This window comes from Rattus norvegicus, chromosome 13, assembly GCF_021556685.1.
Source record: "Rattus norvegicus strain SHRSP/BbbUtx chromosome 13, alternate assembly SHRSP_T2T, whole genome shotgun sequence".
In the NCBI taxonomy this organism is placed as follows: Eukaryota; Metazoa; Chordata; class Mammalia; order Rodentia; family Muridae; genus Rattus; species Rattus norvegicus.
In genome coordinates, this window is record NC_141546.1 from 86,261,187 (window position 1) to 86,283,627 (window position 22,441).

The 22,441-nt window shown below is 48.7% G+C and overlaps 1 protein-coding gene across 1 annotated transcript; it reads left to right on the forward strand.

Annotated features, from left to right (window-relative positions):
• Positions 1 to 1,884: 1,884 nt before the first annotated feature.
• Positions 1,885 to 11,374, forward strand: Adamts4 (ADAM metallopeptidase with thrombospondin type 1 motif, 4). Its single transcript, NM_023959.1, is given in 9 exon segments — positions 1,885 to 2,559; positions 3,676 to 3,999; positions 4,223 to 4,355; positions 4,876 to 5,046; positions 7,673 to 7,959; positions 8,063 to 8,249; positions 8,502 to 8,677; positions 9,526 to 9,701; positions 10,165 to 11,374. Coding segments are annotated over 9 exon segments (2,556 nt in total). The 3' UTR covers positions 10,592 to 11,374.
• Positions 11,375 to 22,441: the final 11,067 nt, after the last annotated feature.

Here is a 22,441-nt window from a genome sequence, read left to right on the forward strand (position 1 = left end):
CCCCCATCCCTTGTGTGATTGCCTCCTCCTGCCTCAGCCCCTCTGCTCAGGACCAGGGAGGGTCAGGGCATGTGATGGGTCAAGAGGTGAGACTGGAAGTCACCACAGGGTGGGTAATTCAGGAAGTGATAGCAGCAGGACAGGTATTAGTGACTGGAGCAGGAAGGGAGAGAGAGAGAGAGAGAGAGAGAGAGAGAGAGAGAGAGAGAGAGAGAGAGAGGAGAGAGGAAGCATTCTGATGGATATGATGTGGGGGACAGGAGGTGACCAGGCAGAGGATGAATAAGGGGACAGGGGCAGGGGAGGTGGTGCTTCTCTGGGAAAGGGAAGGGACTGCTGAATGTACTCTCCTTCCTGGGGATTTCCTGGGGAAATGGGTGGCCACAGGGTGGAGTGAGTCCTTGCCCCATCCCAGGTTCTCTGCCCCCTACCCCCATGGGGAATGAGGAGTCAAAGATTACTCGATGATATTCCAGGAACTATTGGGTTTGAAAGGTAGGGAGGGTCAAGGGAGTAACAGAGATTAATTCTGGATTTCTGAGAGAGAGAGAGAGAGAGAGAGAGAGAGCAGGTCTTGTCTAGGTGAGGGGCTGGCTGACTAGAGGAAGTGGGCGTGTGCTGGGGTAGTTGGGTAGGAACAGGGCCAAAAGCCTGGGGAAATCTACTGGGAGCTAAGCCAGGGGAATGGGCACCCAGGAAGTTGGGGAGGAGGGGGCCTAGAGCAGAATGGCTCTATGCTTTGGATAGGGTAGGGGTGAGAGAGACAGAGAGAGAGACGGGGGCGGGATAAGAGCAGATCCTCTCTAGGTCTTCCTCCTATAAAAAGAAAAGTAGTCACTCCTCCTTTGTCGTCCATCTCCTTCTTGTTTCATTCTAACAAAGTTCTCACTGCTGTCTCCTTGTTTTTCTGTCTCCACCACCTCTACTTCCCGGAGGCTTGGTCCCATCCTTTCTCCTCTCTTAATGCTTACTTACCTGTTGCCTGCTTCCTTTTAAACCCAGACAACCTGGCTCTAACAGATTAGCCTCTGGGGTTAGAGGGCAACATACATGACATACAAGTGTAGGCTAGACCAGGCTGGACAGGAGGGATGTGAATTCTCCCAGGACAGAATCTCTCATCTGTGAGTGCTGTCCAGGCCCTTTCCCCCAGTCCCTACCTCCCCTGGGGCTCTATCCCATGCAAAAAAAAAAAAAAAAAAAAAAAAAAAAAAAAAAGACGGCTGAAGGCTGATGGTGGGATTTGGGATGTGTCATCAACTGGCTCGTTGCCTAAAATGCATCTGGTTGCTAGAGATTCCCTTCCCCTGGGCAAGTCCCTTTATATTTTTTTTTCCTTTCTTTTTTAAGGAAAAAAAAAAAACCCACTAAGGTCTTTGGGAAGCAATGATACATTCATCCTTCCCTTCGGAGTCCCAGTGACCAAGCTACTGGCTGAGTAGCTTACAGATCAGCCAATCACACAAAGAGGGAGGCTCTGGATGCTTAAAAGAGCTGGAGGGGAGAGAGGCTGGGGAGAACCCGGGGGGAGACCCACAGATACACAGAAACGAAAGAGACAGAAGAGGAGAGAGACAGAGACAAAGAGACAGGAGGAGGAGGAGGCAAAGACAGGGCAGGCACTGAGGCAAAGACAGACAGCTGAGCAGAGGGAGAAGCCAAGGAGTCACAGAGAGACAAAGACCTGAGACAGAGGGCACAGGAGGAAGTTTTGGAGGAGAGAGGCACTTTTTCTGAGCCCAGGGGCTGTTTTATTTTTCATCTTCTCTGAACGTCCATAGCCCCTCTAAAAACTTTGCCTCGGATTTTGGCACAAGTCCGAGCCCTTCTGGCTTTAACGAGGAGCCTTCCACAGTTAGGGTGTGGAGGATTTTGCTGCCTCAGATGGCCTCAATCCATCCCAGCTGCAGCACTGGTACCATGTCCAGGATGGGCTTGCATCCCAGGAGGGGCTTGACTGGGCACAGACTGCGAAGACTCCAACCCTGCCTGCCGCCCCGCACTGTGCCTTTCTCTGGTTTGGAGCGGTGGCAGCAGCTGCTGCTGCTGGCCTCCCTCCTGCCTTTAGCCTGGTCAGCCAGCCCCCTCCCCCGAGAGGAGGAGATCGTGTTTCCAGAGAAGCTCAACGGCAGTAGTATCATACCTGGCTCAGGCGTCCCTGCCAGGCTGCTGTACCGATTACCAGCCTTTGGGGAGATATTGTTACTAGAACTAGAGCAGGATCCTGGGGTGCAGGTAGAGGGGCTGACAGTACAGTACCTGGGCCAGGCACCTGAGATGCTGGGTGGGGCAGAGCCAGGTACCTACCTGACTGGCACCATCAATGGAGATCCGGAGTCGGTGGCGTCTCTGCACTGGGACAGGGGAGCCCTATTGGGGGTATTGCAGTACCGGGGGGCCGAACTCCACCTCCAGCCTCTGGAAGGAGGCGCCCTTAACTCTGCTGGGGGACCAGGGGCTCACATCCTACGCCGGAAGAGTCCTGCCAGCAACCGAGGTCCCATATGCAACGTCAAGGCTCCTTCTGGGAGCCCCAGTCCCATTTCCCGCAGAACCAAGGTAGGCAACCCCGGAGATCCCTTCTCGTATCCTCCTCCCGCCATGTCTGTCCTACTGACCCCTATTCACCCTCTCTCCTCCCACTTCCACTTGTACCTTTCCAGTTTCTCTCCTTCTCTCTGCTTTCCCTATCTCCGCCACCCTTTCTTTGGAAAATCCTGGCTTCTCCCTGCTTCAGTCCTTTGCTTTACTCTGAGGATTCCCTGAGGTAGGTCAGATTCTCTGGGCCGGAATGACCTCTCCCCCTCCCTACCCCGCCCCTTCCTGGCCATGAAGTCTCCTGCTGACACAGTTCCCAGCAGTAAAGCTCTAACAGCCTGTTGGCCTAGGCTCTTTTCTCTGCCCCAGTGATTTTTTTACCCCCACCCCCAGCTACAGGAGTAAACTTTGAGGCCTGAGGGATTGAGTTTTTGGCTTCTGATGTTCTTTAAAATTGTTCTGGCAAACTGCAAACTAGGACAGGAGTAGGCAGGCGAAGAGAGGCAACCCATACCTCTGGGTCAATTCTCTTCCCACACTGTGGGCTGACTGCGAGGCTGCCTGAGGCGCTACCCTTTCCTCCCTCCCACTCCTGGGTCTCCCCCTTTTCTCCCCCACCCCTTCTCTAGCTTTAATCCAGACCAGACACTCCTTCCACACCCGCCACGCTGAGATCTGGCTGTGGCCCTAGCTGCTGACTGAATTGTTCCTCCAACCACACAGGGCAGACACGTCGCAGCTCAGCCCGCTAGCTCTACACACACACACACACACACACACACACACACACACACATGCCCCGCCCCCGCCCCCTGCCGCCACTGCCACACTTAGGGACCCTGGCGCCCCTCCCCGAGGCAGTCCCAGCTGCTTTTCACCTCTGGGGCCCACTTAGGCATGAAAACGTGGCAAGCCCTCTCTTCTTTCAGAACAACAGCTGATTCTTCAACATTACCACAAAAGCAATGGGATTTGGGGTTAGGGGGAGGGCCCAAACCAGTCACTTCAGGAATCCTGTGGGGTATCTGAGGGCCAGCTAACTGCTGAGTTTTAGACCCAGGAATGAAGGGAGGGGAGTGAGATCCGTGGATCTGGGAGGCTATCTCACGACCCTCCTCTCATCTTTTTATCCTCAAGCGCTTCGCTTCGCTGAGTAGATTCGTGGAGACACTGGTGGTGGCAGATGACAAGATGGCAGCATTCCACGGGGCAGGGTTAAAGCACTACCTGCTGACGGTCATGGCCGCCGCTGCCAAAGCCTTTAAGCATCCAAGCATCCGAAACCCTGTCAACTTGGTGGTGACTCGTCTAGTAATCCTGGGGTCGGGCCAGGAAGGGCCCCAAGTGGGGCCAAGTGCCGCCCAGACCCTACGCAGCTTCTGCACCTGGCAGAAAGGCCTAAACCCTCCGAACGACTCAGATCCTGACCACTTTGACACGGCCATTCTGTTCACCCGGCAGGTAAGGCCTCAGCACCACAGGCAAGGGGCCACAACACAGAGAGAGGCACAACCACTACAGAGCATGATGGAGAAGATGCCCCTGGGTTTGCACATGAGCCTGGTGCCAGCCACCCAGCCATGGGGTGCCTATGTGGGCCCTGACCACACTGGGTACCCAGCATCTAGTTCCTTACTAATCTGGATATCAAGCCCTAAGCATCTTCTGTGCTCCTTCTCCACAGGACCTGTGTGGGGTCTCCACCTGTGACACTCTGGGTATGGCTGATGTGGGCACAGTGTGTGACCCAGCTAGGAGCTGTGCTATTGTGGAGGACGATGGGCTCCAGTCGGCCTTCACCGCCGCTCATGAACTGGGTAAGGTAGCTCTGGGGCAGTGTGGCACCTGAAGTGGATATGAGGGGGGACTGAGGATGCTCTAAGGATATAAGGGGCTCACTAGAGTACGAATGGGGCTACCAAGATATCGTCCTCCCCAGCCCTAGGCCCAAGGTCAGAATCCCCTCTGTGTTCTGGGTACGGACAAGCATAGATTTTTCTACTAAATAAAATAGCAGGTGGAAGCTTACTTTGAACTGTATGTACGTGCCTGAGTATATGCGTTTGGAAGGGAAGAGAGTAAGGGAATGGAGTGGAGGGTTGGGAATGTCAACTACAGCGGAAAATAAGCAGAGAGGGACCTTTCCTTTGGGGAAGAGAAGACAGAGCAATAGGGGCTACACACTGAATCCAGAGACCCGTGAGGGATCTGGGGGGTTGGGGAGGTGGGGGAAGGTGGATCCGGTCATTGACAACTGCAACCAAGTGTAGATGGAGCCCTGGAAGTGTCGACATGGGATGGAACCACCGGACACTAGCGGCACCGTTTCTCTTATAGGCCATGTCTTCAACATGCTCCATGATAACTCCAAACCGTGTGCTAATTTGAATGGGCAGGGGAGTTCCTCTCGCCATGTCATGGCTCCTGTCATGGCTCACGTGGACCCTGAAGAGCCCTGGTCCCCCTGCAGTGCCCGATTCATCACTGACTTCCTGGACAATGGCTATGGTAAGCTGGTAACACCTTTCTCAAAGTAGGGACTCAATTCCTATGCTCTCTCACTGGACTCTTAACTCTGGAACATTCTCTGTGGGCCACACTGAGTCCCCCACCTGTGTTTCCTCTGCTGTCTGTGACGGGGTGAGAAATGCTGCTGTCTTTTGGAGCTGGGGACCGAACCCAGGGCCTTGCGCTTCCTAGGTAAGCGCTCTACCACTGAGCTAAATCCCCAGCCCCGAAATGCTGCTGTCTTAGCTTGGTGGTTCCCACTTCCTATGACAGCAAATAGCACAGGTCAGGGGACAGGGATGCGAATGTTGGCTCCACACATTAGAACTGACCCTTTACCGGCTGTCCAAGATTGAAATGGACTGGCTATAAATCAGTAGATCACCTTGTTATTCAATAAAGTGTACAAGAGTGCAGAATGACTATCTCCAGACAGAAGTTTGTACTGTATTTTGTACATGCTTGCAGGTACCCATGGAGGTCAGAAAAAGGGGGTGTGGGATCCCACAAACTGGAGGCAGTTCGCGAGTCACTTGATGTAGTTGCTGGGAACTGAGACTTCTGCAAATGCTCTTAACTGTGGAGCCGTCTCTCCAGCTCCCCGAAGCAACTGATTAGAAGCATTCTCGGAAATCCTATAGATGGGCATCTATAGGAAATCCTATAGATGAGCCTTTAATCCCAGCACTCAGAGGCAGGTGGATCTGTGTAAGTTTGAGGCCAGCCTGGTCTATGTAGTGAGTTCCAGGACAGCCGGGGCTATATAAGGAGATCACATCTCGAAGAGAGAGAGAGAGGGAGAGAGAGAAGAGAGAGGGAGAGGGGAGTGGGGAGAGAGGGAGGGGAGGGGGAGGGAGGGAGGAAAAAGGAAGGATTATACAGAAACACTGCATGGTAGCTAGCTAGCGTATGCCTTTAATCTTAGCATTTGGTAAACTGAGGCAGAAGAATTGTCACATGATTTCCAGGCAAGCTTGGGCTGTGGAATAGTAAGTTCCAGGCTAGCCGAGGCTATAAAGTAAAACTGCCCACAAGGCTCCATAGAGCTGACAAGATGGTTCATCAGGTTAAGGCATTTGCTGGCAAAGCTGAGAGTCTGATGCTGACCTCTGCAAGTTGTCCTCTGACTCCCATACATGTGCTGTGGCATGTGCAAACTCCGTTCTCCTGCGATAAATAAGTGAATGTGATTTTTTTTAAATGGTTTTGAAAACACAAATACTGGGGCTGGAGAGATGGTACAGTGGTTAAGAGCACTGACTGCTCTTCCAGAGGTCCTGTGTTCAATTTCCAGCAACCACCACATGGTGGCTCACAACCATCTGTAATGGGATCCGATGCCCTCTTCTGGTGTGTCTGAAGACAGCCACAGTGTACTCGTACATAAAAAAAAAGAAAGAAAAAGAAAAGAAAACCCAAATAGTTCTAGTGGTTGTAGGAATTTTTAATCCCAATCCGGGGATTCTACTCCACCTTGAATATTCAGTCCCCAGATAAAAGACACATACAATTTTTATCTTTATAATAAGCCATAGTTAGGATAAGAGCTGAGCAGATATCTGCCCTCTATGTTACCATGCCTATTTCCCAGCTCATAATCCCATTAGATAATCTGCCATGTTTATCTGGGCTGCTCTGAACTCCAATTAGTCAACCCACATGGCCATTATTTCATGACTCACTAATCCATGGGGGCTTCTCCTCCATTCCTTACCTTCTCCCACTTCTGGTTCTCCTCTGACTCCCAAACCTGGAACCCTAAACCCCCTGTGTCTCTTCTGCACACTATTGGCTATAGGCATCTTTACCCACCAGTCAAAAATAACATGGGGGTAGCCAGGTCTTGAGGAACCAGTGTTAGCATTAGAATACAAGTACCATCAGGCCAACCCTCTACAAGTAGCAATGATGATGATGATGATGATGATGATGATGATGATGATGATGATGATGATGATGGTGGTGGTGGTGATGTCAGTGATGGTGATGATGGTAGTGATGATGATGGTAGTGATGATGGTGGTAGTGATGATGGTGGTAGTGGTGGTGACCATGATGATGACGATGATGATGATAATGGTGATGTCAGTGATGGTGATGATGGTAGTGATGATGGTGGTGGTAGTGGTGGTGACCATGATGATGACGATGATGATGATAATGGTGATGTCAGTGATGGTGATGATGGTAGTGATGATGGTGGTGGTGATGATGGTGGTGGTAGTGGTAGTGATGATGATAATGATGACAATGATGTGATGATGATGGTGATGATGGTGGTGATGATGGTGGTGATGGTGGTGGTGTTGGTGGCGGTGGTAGAAGTACTTTTGGTTCCTGTGCTGACTGTGTTCTTTGTTTACAGGCAGACACGTGTCTGTAAGTTACTCCACTTCTCTGTGCTTGTAGTTGGCCAGCAGGCAAATTAGATGCAATTAGTCAGTGCCCCCCAGTCCTGTGATGAGTAAATGAGATGTTATGGGCCAGGGCTTTCCTAGCCCTGATCACATAGTAAGCATTCAACACTGTGTAGCTGAGGGTACCTTAGGTACGAAGGCGCCCCAGCTTTAACTGGTAATCCTAAATTGCAGGCTCTTGCTAACTTTGTATCTTACTCCCCTTTCAGGACACTGCCTCTTAGACAAACCAGAGGCTCCCCTGCATCTGCCAGTGACTTTTCCTGGCAAGGACTATGATGCTGACCGCCAGTGCCAACTGACCTTTGGTCCTGACTCAAGCCATTGTCCACAGCTGCCACCGCCCTGTGCTGCCCTCTGGTGCTTTGGCCACCTCAATGGCCATGCCATGTGTCAGACTAAGCACTCACCCTGGGCCGATGGTACTCCCTGCGGACCTGCACAGGCCTGTATGGGTGGCCGCTGTCTCCACGTGGACCAGCTCAAGGACTTCAATGTGAGACCTCAGGGCAGGACTTGGGTAAAAGGCCTGCAGAAAGGACCTGACCATAAGCCTAGGAGAAATGTGCTCATCCTGCCTCCATTTTGTGCCCCTGCAGATTCCTCAGGCTGGAGGCTGGGGTCCCTGGGGACCATGGGGTGACTGCTCCAGGACTTGTGGAGGTGGTGTCCAATTCTCCTCCCGGGACTGCACAAAGCCTGTCCCCCGGAATGGTGGAAAGTATTGTGAGGGCCGCCGTACCCGCTTCCGCTCCTGTAACACTAAGAACTGCCCACATGGCTCAGGTGAGGGGTGTGAGGGGTGTGAGGAATGGGAGCCCTGGGAAGGGGTGGTGGACAGGAAGGGTTGTGCCTTGAGTGCTGGCCTAAGGTGCTGATTGTCTCTGCTTCTGGGGAAATGTCTTTATCTTTCCAGAACTATTCCTGGAAATCTGTAAGGAAGAGATGCCATGCTGGCTAAAGTTCTGAGGGGCTAGGCAGAAGGGTGTATGGGACAGTGTGAGGAGAGAGGCTCAGACTGTTGTTTCATGCCTATAGCATTGACCTTCCGTGAAGAGCAGTGTGCTGCCTACAACCACCGAACCGACCTCTTCAAGAGTTTTCCGGGGCCCATGGACTGGGTTCCGCGCTACACAGGTGTAGCCCCTCGAGACCAGTGCAAACTCACCTGCCAGGCCCGGGCACTGGGCTACTACTATGTACTGGAGCCACGGGTGAGGACCAGAAACCTTCAGGCCCAGTAGAGGTCTATACACTTCCCAGTGGTTCCTCCAGATCATTGCTGGCATTCCTACAGTCCTGCATTCCTACAGTCCTGCAGTCGGCATACAGGTCCACTCAGCCTTGTCTGTCCATGGTTGTCCTGTTTTAGGAGAACAGAGGTCTGGTTTTGGGTCAGTGGCCAGTGAAGCTGCTCCCGCTTGTATCTCTGTTTGCTTCTCCCTTCCCCTGTTCTTTTGCACCACATTTGGTGAGACCTTTCAGGGAAATCCTTGACTCTCTTTTCCATGGACTCCTCTATCAAAGTATTGATTCTCAGACAGGCAGTCCTTTAGTGGGTAGACTTCCTGAAGATTACTAAAGCTTGGACACGCCTTTTGTATCACAGAATGGCCGGTTCAGGCAGGGGAAAAAAAAAAAAAAGTCCTACTAGCTTTGGACGCCCTCCCTTCTCCAGTAGTCTGTAGAAAATTCGTACAGGTTTGGTGCCCTCTAGTGGCCATCTGGAGGCTGTACCATTAAGTTCAGAGTTTGGCGCTAGGACTAAAAATCCTTGCCGTCTCAAATTTGTAATATTTCTAAACCTCACAATTTCACCCTTAGTAGTCTTACTTACACAGCAATTGTGAGACATAAAGCATTTTGTGCATCGCTCGATTCGTAGTCAATGCAGGAGCAATGGACAATTGGATGTATCATTATCGTCGTGGCCGTAAGCCCATATGGGCCTCCCCTACATCCCTTCCTAACCCGTTCTTTTCTGATGCCACCTCCCAGATGTTTAGCTTACAAACCCCTGCTGACTTAGCACTCTTAACGGTGTCCCTCCTCTACTCCTCAGGTGGCAGATGGAACTCCCTGTTCCCCAGACTCTTCCTCTGTCTGTGTCCAGGGCCGCTGTATCCACGCTGGCTGTGATCGAATCATTGGCTCCAAAAAGAAATTTGACAAGTGCATGGTGTGCGGTGGGAATGGCTCTAGCTGCAGCAAGCAGTCAGGCTCCTTCAAAAAATTCAGGTCCTTTCAGCAGTTCTTCTCCGCTCTGTTCTCCTGGTTGCTGTTCTAGTCTTGGGGCCCAGGGCTTTCCGGCCGACTCAACACTTTCTGTAGTCTAGTCTCAGGGAGACAGAGGAGTAGGCGGTTACAGTGGGATGCTCCACATGTTGAACAGAGAGGTCGCAAGAACTCTTGAAGGCATCAGGGAAGGCTTCCTTGGGCGGTGACTTCCGAGCGAAGAGTAGGAATTGGGCAGGCCCCAGGGAAGCCAGGACTGGCAAGACATTCAAAAAGCAGTTATAAGCGTCCAGAGATAAGAGTAAGGAAGGTCACGTGCTGGTAGCTCTGTTCTAGAGTGGACGCAGACCGCATGAAGCTTGAAGAAGCAACTCCTAACGCACGCATACACACCCAGACACACACAGTGAGGCAAGCTCAAGGGATTCAGGTGATGCTCAGTTCTTTATTTACTTTCTCCTCACAGGTACGGATACAGCGATGTGGTCACGATCCCTGCGGGAGCCACCCATATCCTTGTACGGCAGCAGGGAGGATCTGGCCTCAAGAGCATCTACCTGGCCCTGAAGCTAGCAGATGGTTCTTACGCCCTCAATGGTGAATACACGCTGATGCCCTCCTCAACAGATGTGGTACTTCCTGGGGCAGTCAGCTTGCGCTATAGCGGAGCCACGGCAGCCTCAGAGACACTGTCTGGACATGGGCCGCTGGCCCAGCCCTTGACGCTGCAAGTTCTGGTGGCTGGCAACCCACAGAATGTACGTCTGCGGTACAGTTTCTTTGTCCCGCGGCCAGTCCCTTCAACGCCACGCCCTCCTCCCCAAAACTGGCTGCAACGCAGGGCAGAGATTCTGGAGATCCTTCGGAAGCGAACCTGGGCAGGCCGGAAATAACCTCACTGTCCCGGCTGCCCTTTTGGGGCGCCGGGGCCTCGGACTCATCTGGGAGAATGAGCGGGCTTCTGCAGCTGCCTCGTGCTAAAACACAGTAGGGAGGTGTAGAGGGTGAGACCTGCTTGCCTCTCTGCCCCAAACCGCAGGCTGGCCCTGCCCTGGCTTCCTGCCCTGGGAGGCAGTGATGTGTTGGTGAATGGAAAGGAGCCTACCTGACAGTACCCCATCTATTTAACTGCCCCCTCTACCCTGCAGGTCACAGGAGGGAGCGGGGAAGACAGGGTGGGGTCCTGGGCCCCAGTTGTATTTATTTAGTATTTATTCACTTTTATTTAGCACCAGGGAAGGGGACTAGGAATGGGGAAACTCACCCATTATAGGCCCATCCTAGCTATGAAATCCAGGGTGTTGGTGACAAATATAAGTGTGTGTGCGCGTTCGCGTGGTGTGTGTGTGTGTGTGTGTGTGTGTGTGTGTGTGTGTGTGTGTGTGTTTATGTATGAGGTACAACCTGCCCTACTTTCCTCTTTTCCTGATTTTTCCCCTGGGAAAAGGAGAGTCAAAGGTAGGATTGCCTTCAGGGAGTAAGGGATCATCACGTTTTTTTTTTTAAATTGAAGTTTGCTATTTATCTGCTGTTTTTGGAGTCAGACAAATGTGGGCCATACTTTGGCCCCGCATCTTTGAACATTCCTTTTCTCATGTGCCAATAATAATACCTCCCTTAGAAATCTGTTGTAAGGATTAAATAATGTAAATAAAGAACTAGCATCATGCCTCCCACTTGGTAGGTGCTCAAGAAATGGCAGCTGCTGTTGCTGTCGCCCTTGTTCTTTCACAGTCACCCTCCTCAGAGGCTCTGCAAGGCACTTGAAGTCCACAAGGATTCATGTCACTTGTGCCTATCTTTAGTCCCGGGCTCAGATCCTCTGGTTGGCAGCACCCCGTGTAGGAGTTGGAGAGAATTCAGACTCTCAGATGGCCGCCCTGCCCACTTCTGTAGCACCTGCTGCAGACATAACAAAACACTTGGCAAGGATAGCCAACAAGAACATGATGGTATGGGAACAGAACCAAACAACTCCCTCAACACAGCAAACAGGTGCTTAGGTGTAGGAACGGTGGAAGGGGTAGAGAAGGGATGACGTGGTAGCATCCTGGCATTTCAGTAGCTGGTGGACCTGAACTGGAGCTAGGATTCAGCGTCTTACTACCTGGGTCATGCTGGGCAAGCACTGATACATAACCTTGGATTACAAGTATGTGGAATGGGGCCAGGAATAATTGCTCTAACAACGTTGCTCTGTACTCGAGGATTTTCAAACAGCAAAGGCTGTTGTAACCTGAGAGGTGACTTTTGTAGCGATTCACTGGGACAGGGACTCCAGAATCAATCAACGTAAGCCCAACCGACGTCTTGGAAGGTGTGAGGTTAGAATGGAATTCAATGAGAGGAACAGGAAAAAAAGAAATCTGGCATTGGCTGAAAGGAATCTCCCGCCCTTGAGGAATAACCTAGTCAGTCGTATGTGCATTAGGGGTGGGCAAAGGTGTCAGTGGAGAATGTCAAATGATGAGTGGCAAATGCAGGGCTGCTAGGATTGCAGAAGGGACTGACCATTGAGGTAGGAAGGAGCTGTAGGCACAGAAGCCCCTGAGGTGGAGGTGGACTTCAGAGAAACTAAAGGCATCTTGCTCAGCCAAAGCACCTCAGTGGGAACTGCCCGATATGACCTAAGAGACAGAGCAGGGTCGTGAGGGTGAGAGGCAGGCACAGAGGTGGAGGTGGTGTGTGCCGCATTCACTGGGGCCAGGCTTTGATGGTCAAGATCTATAAGAGGCGGAGCATTAGAGAGAGCTCTGTACTTTACACCACCAAGCACAATGCCTGCTCTCCCTGCAGCCCCGAGGGAAGGGCTGGCCGCACTCCTCTCTTTAGCAAGCATAGCTCCCACTCCTGTGCTTGCTCTCTGGTCCGTCTTGTGGTGCTTCTCCCAACCAGGCGGGAACAGGACAGTGGCCTCTTCAGTTGCTTCGTCTAGGTGGTAAGATCGGACCAACAGGATGTCTATGGGACTTAATACTATGAACTCATACGAGCAGGGCTTTGTTGAAGTGGACGTAAAATAAAACACAAATGACACATGACGGTGTCCTTAGAGAGCACACGCTGCATCCTGGGAGGAGGTTGTGCAGCACATGCCTGCAAAGAATCAACAGGGTCGGTACAAGGAGCTATAAGAAAAAGGCAAAATGGGTTTTTGCAGAGCCTGAACCTGGTACCAGAGCATGAGGGCTCAGGAAGGAGGAGCGGTTTGGGGGCTTGGTGGAGTAGGTAATTACGGTAACCCTTCTCACATTTCTTTGGGGTTCTTGGCAATTTACTTTGTAAGTCACTGTCTCATGTTATTTTAAAGAAAAACCACTTTGTTCACCAGGTAGGGGTCTTACTGGCACAAAGAAGTCGTAGCATAAAACCAGTCTGCTACATGGAACCCGGTCTCGAAAGAGAAGGAGGAGGAGGAGGGGGAGGAGGGGGAGGAAGAGGAGGAGGAGGAGGAGGAGGACATGGTATCCATCCAAAAAGGATGGATAGGTTAGAGAGATGGCGCAGCCATTAAGAGTACTGGCTGCTCTTCCAGAGAACCTGCGTTTGAGTCCCAGCACCCACACAGCAGTTCACAACCATCTACAACTCCAGTTCCAGGGAATTCAATACTCACTTCTGTTCTCTGTGGGTACTGGGTGTGCATGTGGTGTACAGACATACATGCAGTCAAAAACACTGATATCCGTAAAGTATAAATAAATGAATAAAATTTAAAAAGTACTGAGTTTAAAGGCTATTTCTGTGATTGATTGATTGATTGATTGATTGATTGATGGTTGATTGATGAAGTGGGTGGGTTTGTATAGTGAAAGAAGATCAGAGACAGCTCTTCAAAAGAATGAGTACCTGGTTCTCAATGCCAGTCAGTGCCTGGCCTTTTTCAAGAGTGAGTTTTCATGTTCCGCCCTCCAGAACCAGAATATAAGCTTCACACAATATCTGTCCTGAAGTCAAGAGTCCAACAGGCTTTTGCTAGAAGTGGAGATGAGGGAATGTACCTCTCTGTATATGGGCCAGGGTGAGCCCAATCTCCAGTCCATCTAAGTGTTGCCTCTGTAGTTTTGAACTATGATGTGGTGTAGAAGCAAGAGCAGGAAGAGATGGCTCAGCGGTTAAGAGCACTGACTGCTCTTCCAGAGATCCTGAGTTCAAATTCCAGCAACCACATGGTGGCTCACGACCATCTGTAATGGGATGTGGTGCCCTCTACTGGTGAGTCTGAAGACAGCAGCAATGTATAAATAAATAGGCAACATTGGGGGAGAAAGATGGAAAGAGGGACAGTGAGGGATGTGGCAAAGAAGACGCGGTGATTGACAAGGGGCGTGTTTCCTAAAGAAGTTTACGTAGAGTTCAGACCATCTCGTTTCATGAGATGGCAAATGCCATGAATGAGGATTCACCTGAGCTGGGAAGGAGACTGTAGCTGTTCAGGATTTGGATCAATTTCTTCAACCCCCCCCCTCCTGCCTGCCTCTGACATTCTCACTTCTGTGGTTATAGCAGAGGAAATCTGGGCTTTTGTCCAATCACTATTTTGGTGGTGGTGGTGGTGGTGGTGGGATAGCCAGGGTTTCTGGAGACCGCTGTGGAGAATGGGCATTTGTTTTTCTACATGAACTCTAGATCCACTTCTGTTCTTCCCATACAGTCAGTCTGCCTCTCTCTCTCTCTCTCTCTCTCTCTCTCTCTCTCTCTCTCTCTCTCTCTCTCTCTCTCTCTGTGCCCCCCCACCCATACCAGATTGACAATGATAAAGCAGTATCTCATTGGTCAGAGCTTGTCAGGGAGGGAGGGGTGAGGGCATGGATTCAAAGGATTAACATTTTATTGGCTATGAGAATGATGCTTTTGAGCCAATTGAATACCTACCCCATTGACTGTTGCTGCGGGGGGAGGGGAGTAGGGGGAGAAGCCAAAATCTTTGACAGCAAGAGCAACCAGCTGACAGCTGGAGGAAACCATCAGCTCTAAATATGCTCAGAAAAAGGGGAGTCAGAGGAGGTGGGGAAGCAACAATGTTCAACAACATCCCCAGACAGGACCTTATATGGGGACAGGCTCTGAGCTCTTAATTAGTCTTGGGAAGGAAAGGAGGGTGGAAGTATATTTATGCAAGCATTATAGTCTTTAACAAAAGGCTGTATAAGCTCTTACAAACAGTAAAATTTTACACACACACACACACACACACACACCTTAATAGAGACATGTTAGGCACATTCTCTTGATAATGCATATACAAATATTCATAAAAGAAAAAAGGGGGGCTGGAGAGATGGCTCAGTGATTAAGAGCACTGATCTTCCAGAGGTCCTGAATTCAATTCCCAGCAACCACATGGTGGCTCACAACCATCTGTAATGTCCTCCTTTGGTGTGTCTGGAGAGAGCTACAGTGTACTCATATATAAATAAATCTAAAGTAATAATAATAATTTAAAAAGGAGGGGCTAGGAGAAGTGGATGAGAAGAAGAGAAAGAGAGGAGAGAGCAGGGGAAATGAATCTTAAGAATAAGGGAAAATCCGGCTGGGTGTGGTGGAATATTACTGTAATCCTAGCACTCAGGAAGTTGAGAAATTCAAGGCCAGGCCTGTCTACGGAAGAAGACTCTGACTCAAGCCAGTGTGGTGATGCACACCTCTTATGCTAGCACTAAAAGGCGGAAGAGGCAGGTGGATCTCTGAGCTGGAGGCCATCCTGGTTACAAAGTCAGTTCCAGGAAAGCCAAGGCTACACAGAGAAACTCTGTCTCAAAAAAACCAACCAAACAAAAGCAAACAAGAAAACCCTGCCTTAAAAAGTGGCAAAGAAGAATCCCAGGTGGCAGGTCAGTTGGTAAGGTGCATACCACGATGCACTTGGTTTTGTAAGGTTTTATTTTATGTATCTGAGTGCTCTACCCATCTGCATGCACACCTGCGTGCCAGAGGAGGGTATCGGATCCCAGTATAGATGGTTGTGAGCCACCAGGTGGTTGCTGGTAATTGAACTCAGGACCTCTGGAAGAGCAGTCAGTGCTCTTAACCACTGAGCCATCTCTCCAGCCCATACAATGTACTTGAATCCTAGCAGTTGGGAAGGTAGACCTGAGAGTAACCAGCCAGCCTAGCCTACACAGTAAATCCCAGGTTTCAGTGAAAGATCTAATGTGGGGGTTGGGGATTTAGCTCAGTGATAGAGCGCTTGCCTAGCAAGCGCAAGGCCCTGGGTTCAGTCCCCAGCTCCGGAAAAAAAAAAAAAAAAAAAAGAAAGAAAGATCTGATGTGGAAAAAAGTACTAGCTGCTCTGAAGACCAGGTTAGGTTCCAGCCCCGACACTGCAGCTCACAGCATTTGTAACGGACTCTAGGTGATCTGATGCCCTCTTTGGCTTCTCCAGGCACCAGGCAGCACTCAGTACACATACACACAAGCAGGCATACAGGCAAGTGAACACTCACACACATAAAAGTAAAACCATAATGATGAGGGCTGAAGAGATAGCCCAGTTGTTTTCTGCAGAAGACTGGGGTTTGATTCCCAACACTCCCAAGTGGCTCATGGCCACCTGTCACTCCAGTTCCAGGGGCTCCAATAACCTATTTTGGTTTGCTGTGGGTACCAGGCATGCATGTGGCATGTGTTGACATGAAGACAAAACATTCACACATGCAAAAATCAATCTAATTTTTAAAAACTTGAAAAAAACAATGTAAACAGCTCCTAAGGAACAAGGCCCAAAGTTGCCTTACAGCCTGTAGCTACTTTGTGAGTTCTTTCTTCCACCCCCTTCCACTCTTTTTCTTCCCTTTTAACTTCCTAACACTAGATAGGAGGGGAAACGGATAGGGGGAAGGAAAGAGCTCCCTGAATAAAGTCAGGGGTCATAAGGGGAGGTGATGTTATCATCAGACGACTTCATGCTGATTGGGGATGTTGAGTTCATTGGGGTAAGTTTGATCTTCACCATCAGAGTATATAATTTCTATTTCTTCTTCTTCTTCTTCTTCTTCTTCTTCTTCTTCTTCTTCTTCTTCTTCTTCTTCTTCTTCTTCTTCTTCTTCTTCTTCCTCTTCCTCCTCCTCCCCCTCCTCCTCCTCTACTTCCTCCTCCCCTTCCTCTTCCACCCCTCCCCCTCTTCCACCCCCTCCTCCTCCTCCTCCTCCTCCCTTTCCTCTTCCACCCCTCTCCCTCTTCCTCCTCCTCTCCCTTCTTCCCTTTCCTTTTCTTCCTCTTTCTTCCTCTCCCCTCTTCTCTTCCCTCTCCCTTCTCCTTCCTCTCCCTCCTCCTTCCCTCCCTCCTCCTCCCTCTCTCACTTCCTTCTCCTCCCTGTTTTGTACACGACTACTTAACAAACCACATCCAAAACCCACCCACCCTACCTCACAGGGCCCTAGCATTTACCCTTTGGAAAGACTTCATAATTCCAAATGCCACCCAATTGGAGAAACTATCAGCAGCTGGCAAAATCACCCTCTGATAGAGCACAAAGCAAATCATAGTCAGCTGCGTCAAAGCAGCCACGTATTCCCACACCTGGAATTAAAACACAAACATATTCTTATAATATTTGGGTTTAAAAAAACTCCAAATTTTTTACTAAAATAGCCTCTACATGTAGCTAGACTTTTTGACTACTTTGTGGGTTCTTTTTTTTCTTCCACCCTTTTCTACCCCTCTTCTCCCCTTTCAACTCCTTAACACTAGATAGAAGAGAAAGAAGGATAGAGGGGAGACAGAGAGAAAGAAATCCCCAGATAAAGTCAAGGGTAGGACAGGGGTGATGATACCGTTACACTACTTCCTGCTGATCAGGAGTGTGGGGTCCTTGGGGCAAGTTTGATCTTTGCCGTCGAGATATCTAATTTCTTGTTGCTGTTTCTTCTTTGTGCATGACTACTTAATAAATGGCAACCAACAGCAACCAGCCCCTTCATCAGGGCCCTAGCATTTATATATCCTCTGAAAAGTCTCCAGAATTCCAAATGTAAACACTCTCTCAGAAACCAGCAGCAGCTGGCAACACCATGTCCCTGCTAGAGCTCTAGGCAAAGCATTGTTACCTGCTGTGAAGCAGCCCCATACCCCACACCTGGGATTAAAACTGAAAACATGGGATTGGGGATTTAGCTCAGTGGTAGAGCGCTTGCCTAGCAAGCGCAAGGCCCTGGGTTCCGTCCCCAGCTCCGAAAAAAAAGAAAAAAAAAAAACTGAAAACATATTCCTATAATGTTTCTCTCTCTCTCTCTCTCTCTCTCTCTCTCTCTCTCTCTCTCTCTCTGTGTGTGTGTGTGTGTGTGTGTGTGTGTGTGTGTGTGTGTGTGTGTGTGTGTGTTAGAGAAACCAGGGGGCTGGAGAGATGGCTCAGAGGTTAAGAGCACTGACTGCTTTTCCAGAGGTCCTGAGTTCCATTCCCAGCAACCACATGGTGGCTCACAACCATCTGTAATGGGATCTTCTGTTGTGTCTGAAAACAGCTACAGTGTACGTATATATAATAAATAAATCTTTAAAAAAATAAAGAAAACCAAAATCTCAAAACATCTACAAACATGCACACACCTAAAACAAGCTGCTGCTAATAATAACAACAACAATAACAACAGCATCATGAAAGTCAATTTTGCAAGAATAGAACCTTCTCTGCCAGATGTAGTGGCTCACGCCAATAATCCCCAGAAATCGAGAGGCTGAGGCAGAATACCAGACCAGATGGCACTGCCTGCTTCAAAGAGACGAAACAGAAACAGAGAAACAAGCTGAGTCTGCCGACACACGTCTGTAATATCAACACTGAAGGTGAGAGGTAAGGGGGCCAGGAATTCCAAGCTAGCCTAGACTATATGAGACCCCGCCTCAGAACAAACCAAAGGAAACAAAAGCAACCACAACAGAAAGAATGAGGCACCAGTAGAGCAGTCTCAGGAGAGGATTCCCTGAAAAAAAAAAAAAACAAACAAACAAAACAAAAACCACATACCAATAATCTGTATAAGACTGACTCTGCTGAAAAAGTGAGTCCTTTCGAAAAACCAAAAACCAAAATAAATCAAACAAACTGACAACCCCCACCCCACCCCCTGAGCCAGAAGAATCAGGGGTGAGGCCAGTGAAATGGGTCAGTGGGTTAAAGGCACTTGCTACCAAGGACATTAACCAGACAAGGTAAAGGTGGAAGAGAATCAACTCCACGAAGTTGTCCTTTGACTGCTCCACCCCCAAAAACCTAAGCCCAGAGCTAAACATCAGAGCTTCTACTCAGTTCCTACTTTGTGTTCATCATTAATGTTTAGAATAGAAAATGTGCTACTTACTAGCACTTTTCTTAGTTCTCAATAATCACCACAAATCTTAGGACAGGATTTGTTTTACAGATGAAAGACAGAGTGCCAAATGGTCAGCCGCAAAGTCATCGGTTTTCAAAGCCAGCATTGTACTCAAATGCAATATTATCTCAGTTTGAACTTACTTAGATACCTAAGACCATGTACATAGCCTTGGCTGGTCTGGAGCTCACTATGGAGACCAGCCTGGTCTTACCTAGTTCTACCCACTTCTGCCTCCTGAGCTCTGGGATAAAAGGCCTGCACCGCAACACCCAGTCACCTTCTGTTATTTTAACAAAAATATTTATTTATCTGTATGAGTTTTTTGTTTGTGTGTATATATGTGCACCGTGTGTACGTCTAGTGTCCTTGGAAGCCAGAAGAGGGGCTTTGGATCTCTGGCACTAGAATTACAGATGATTGTGAACTGTTGCATGAAGCTGCTAGGAACCAAGTCTGGATCTTCTGCAAGAGCAACAGTGCTCATAATCACCGAGCCTTCTCTCCAGATCTAATAATACATTATTTTGCATAACTTCTATCTCACTGTTGGTTTCTATAACTGCCCACATAATCCCCTTGCCTCCTGTCTTCTGGCTTTTTGCCAAGGCTAAGGCAATAACCACTGACATACAACCCCAGCTCCCATCTTAACCACTTTGATAATGTTCCACATTTCCACCAGAGGAAAGTCGCAATCAGAGCAATTTCAAAGGCAAAGAGCATTAAGAATTTTGGTGAAGAAGGGCATGGTGGCACATGCCTTTAATTCTAGCACTCTGGAGGGAGGCAGAGGCAGGTGGATCTCAAAGTTCAAGGCTAGTCTGGTTTACTGAGCAAGTTCCAGGACAGCCATGGTTATACAGAGAAACCCTGTCTTAAAAACCAACTGACTGGGGTTGGGGATTTAGCTCAGTGGTAAAGCACTTGCCTAGCAAGCGCAAGGTCCTGGGTTCGGTCCCCAGCTCCAAAAAAGCAAAAACAAAACAACAACAACAACAAAAAAAAAACCAACCAACCAAAAACAATGACCAACAACTGATCTACACCCTCAGTGCCATTAACTTTTTAAAGTGCTTTATAGTCTTTTTTTTTACTTGATTTTTGCTTTTTAACATTTATTTATTTATTTATTTTTATTGTATATATGTATGTGGGCAAATGTATCATGATGCAAATGTGTGGACATCCAAGGATATCCTGTGGGAGTCAGTTCTCTCCTACTAGGTAGTTTGCAGGGATCAACTTCAGTTCTTCAGGGTTGGTAGCAACTGCCTTTACCTGTTGTGTCATCCCCGTTCCCATAATTATGATATTTTACTAACCTGCTTAGTGCTCCAGTCTCAGATCTCAGCATGCACACTTGCTATATTCTGACACTTAAAACAGTAAGGGAGACTTCATTCAGGATTATAGGAGGAAAAAAGATGAGGGAAGCAGGAAGGCCAGGGTTATGGGTATTACAAAATGTAGTGACACCAGAGGGTACCTGGCAGACCCATGCCAAGGTGTGCCCTGAGTAATTATGCCATGCAACAGATCTGGTATAAAGGGGGTTTACTGGGGGGGGAGGGGAGAGGAGTAGGGACCTGGGAACAGACCCATGAGGGTGGAGAAGGAGGAGGAGGAGGGGGGAGGGGGGAGGGCCAGGGAGAGAAACACCTGGCAGCTTTGGCAGATGATGTCTGATGACGTAAGCAATTGCTAGGTCCCTGAAGGCAGGCCAGCAGAATAACCTTTAGGCTAACAGTGGAATTTGACAGTGGTCAATTAAATGTGTACTTGGCCTAGAAATGACGTCAAGAAGTAAAGAGATGTTGCAGGATATTTGATTATACAGTAAACCCCGAGATTGTGTTGCTTATTGGAATAATCTGTTCCTATTTGTGGTGTAGCTCACCCTTAGCACACACCTTCAATCCCTCTGTATACAGACATGCCCTTGGTACACACCTTGAGCCCCAAACCATGAGAGTAAAGTTAGTTTGTAGGAGAAAGCATCCAAAGTGACAAACCAGAGAACAATCTGACAGAATAGGAGGACACCTCTTAACTGTCAGAAGAAGAGAGAGGAAAGGAAGCTACTTGAGGAGAGAGGAAGGAGGCGGTTTTTGCTGGGATAATTGTACAGACAGGTTGCAGAGAGAGAACAGGCTAGACACAAGACAGAATGAGTCAGAGAATGAGAAGGAGCCAGAAGATTAAAACATATTGCCAAAGTCAGTATGAGGCCAAACAGAGCTATTCAGTCAGAGGCCGAGAAGAGAAGCCAATTCAAATCAGTCAGCTCTGAGAGGAGTTTGAGTCAGAACAGCTGAGTTACACCAGAGTTTAGAAAGAACTAGGAAGGGGCGAGCTTATTCAGCAGTAAGTCTCAGAGACCGAAAACATTCTAGGCCTAGATTAGATTGTACAGATGTTAGAAGCTTCCAGGACTAGGCCTAGGTTAGCAGGCAGAGGCAGTAAGCCTCTGAGACAACAATCAGAACAGAAAGTAGAAGATACTTTTACAGAGGGATGCTTGGTAAACTGACTTGGCAGAATTCTTACTGCAGGCAGATGGTGGTGATCAAATATCAAGGGGATGCTGGTACAACACTTGCTTATCTATGTGGTAGGATTCTTTCTGGCAAAAACTGTTAAGGCAGGCCCAAAATAGGGCGGAAGATAAGATCTAGTTAAAAAGAGGGCTCAGCACAGTGTGTATAACATTTGATAAAGAAGAATTGTTTTTAGCCATATAAAAAAGGAACATATGTTTCTCGTGTTTAACTCCTTAAGGAACTGGCTCTACAGAATACATATTTACAGATGAGAAATATAAAACTAAAGGAGGAAATCGAGACAAACTTTTTTTCTCTCTCCAAGTGATGTTTACTAGACAGGACAGAATTTGAGTGCAACTCACCTGCTTATACAAAGTTGTAAAATAACTTGTAGGAGAACACATTTTAAAGCAATTTTTAAATGCTGCAGACAAGTCTTTCAGGTTTCCCTTTAGACATGACTATTTTTGAAAAGCCTGCCGGCATCGCAACATACATAAGTGAGGTGTTCTTTCTGGGTCATCACGATCATGCGCTGTATTGCTTGTATGTGACCCCTCTGCACCGCCCCACCCCCACCCTGCCCGCAGAAGGTGTTCTGTTTGAGGCAGACACACTGCAAGTAGTCGGTCTTATTGTTTCCTCAGCGAAGAATATTTGTTTCTAAGAAACAGTAAGCTAGGGCTGGTAGAAGCCACAGGATTAAATACATCGTTGTAGCATCCATTTTAGTCTAATATCTAGGAAAATATACTTACATCAGAGCCTTTCCCTCCATACTATATGTTTCACTGTTAACTAACTTCCATTTCAAGCCTGTGAGATATACCATGGGGATACAAAATGCGTGTTACAGTAGCCTTAGGAAGGAACAACTTCGATACTA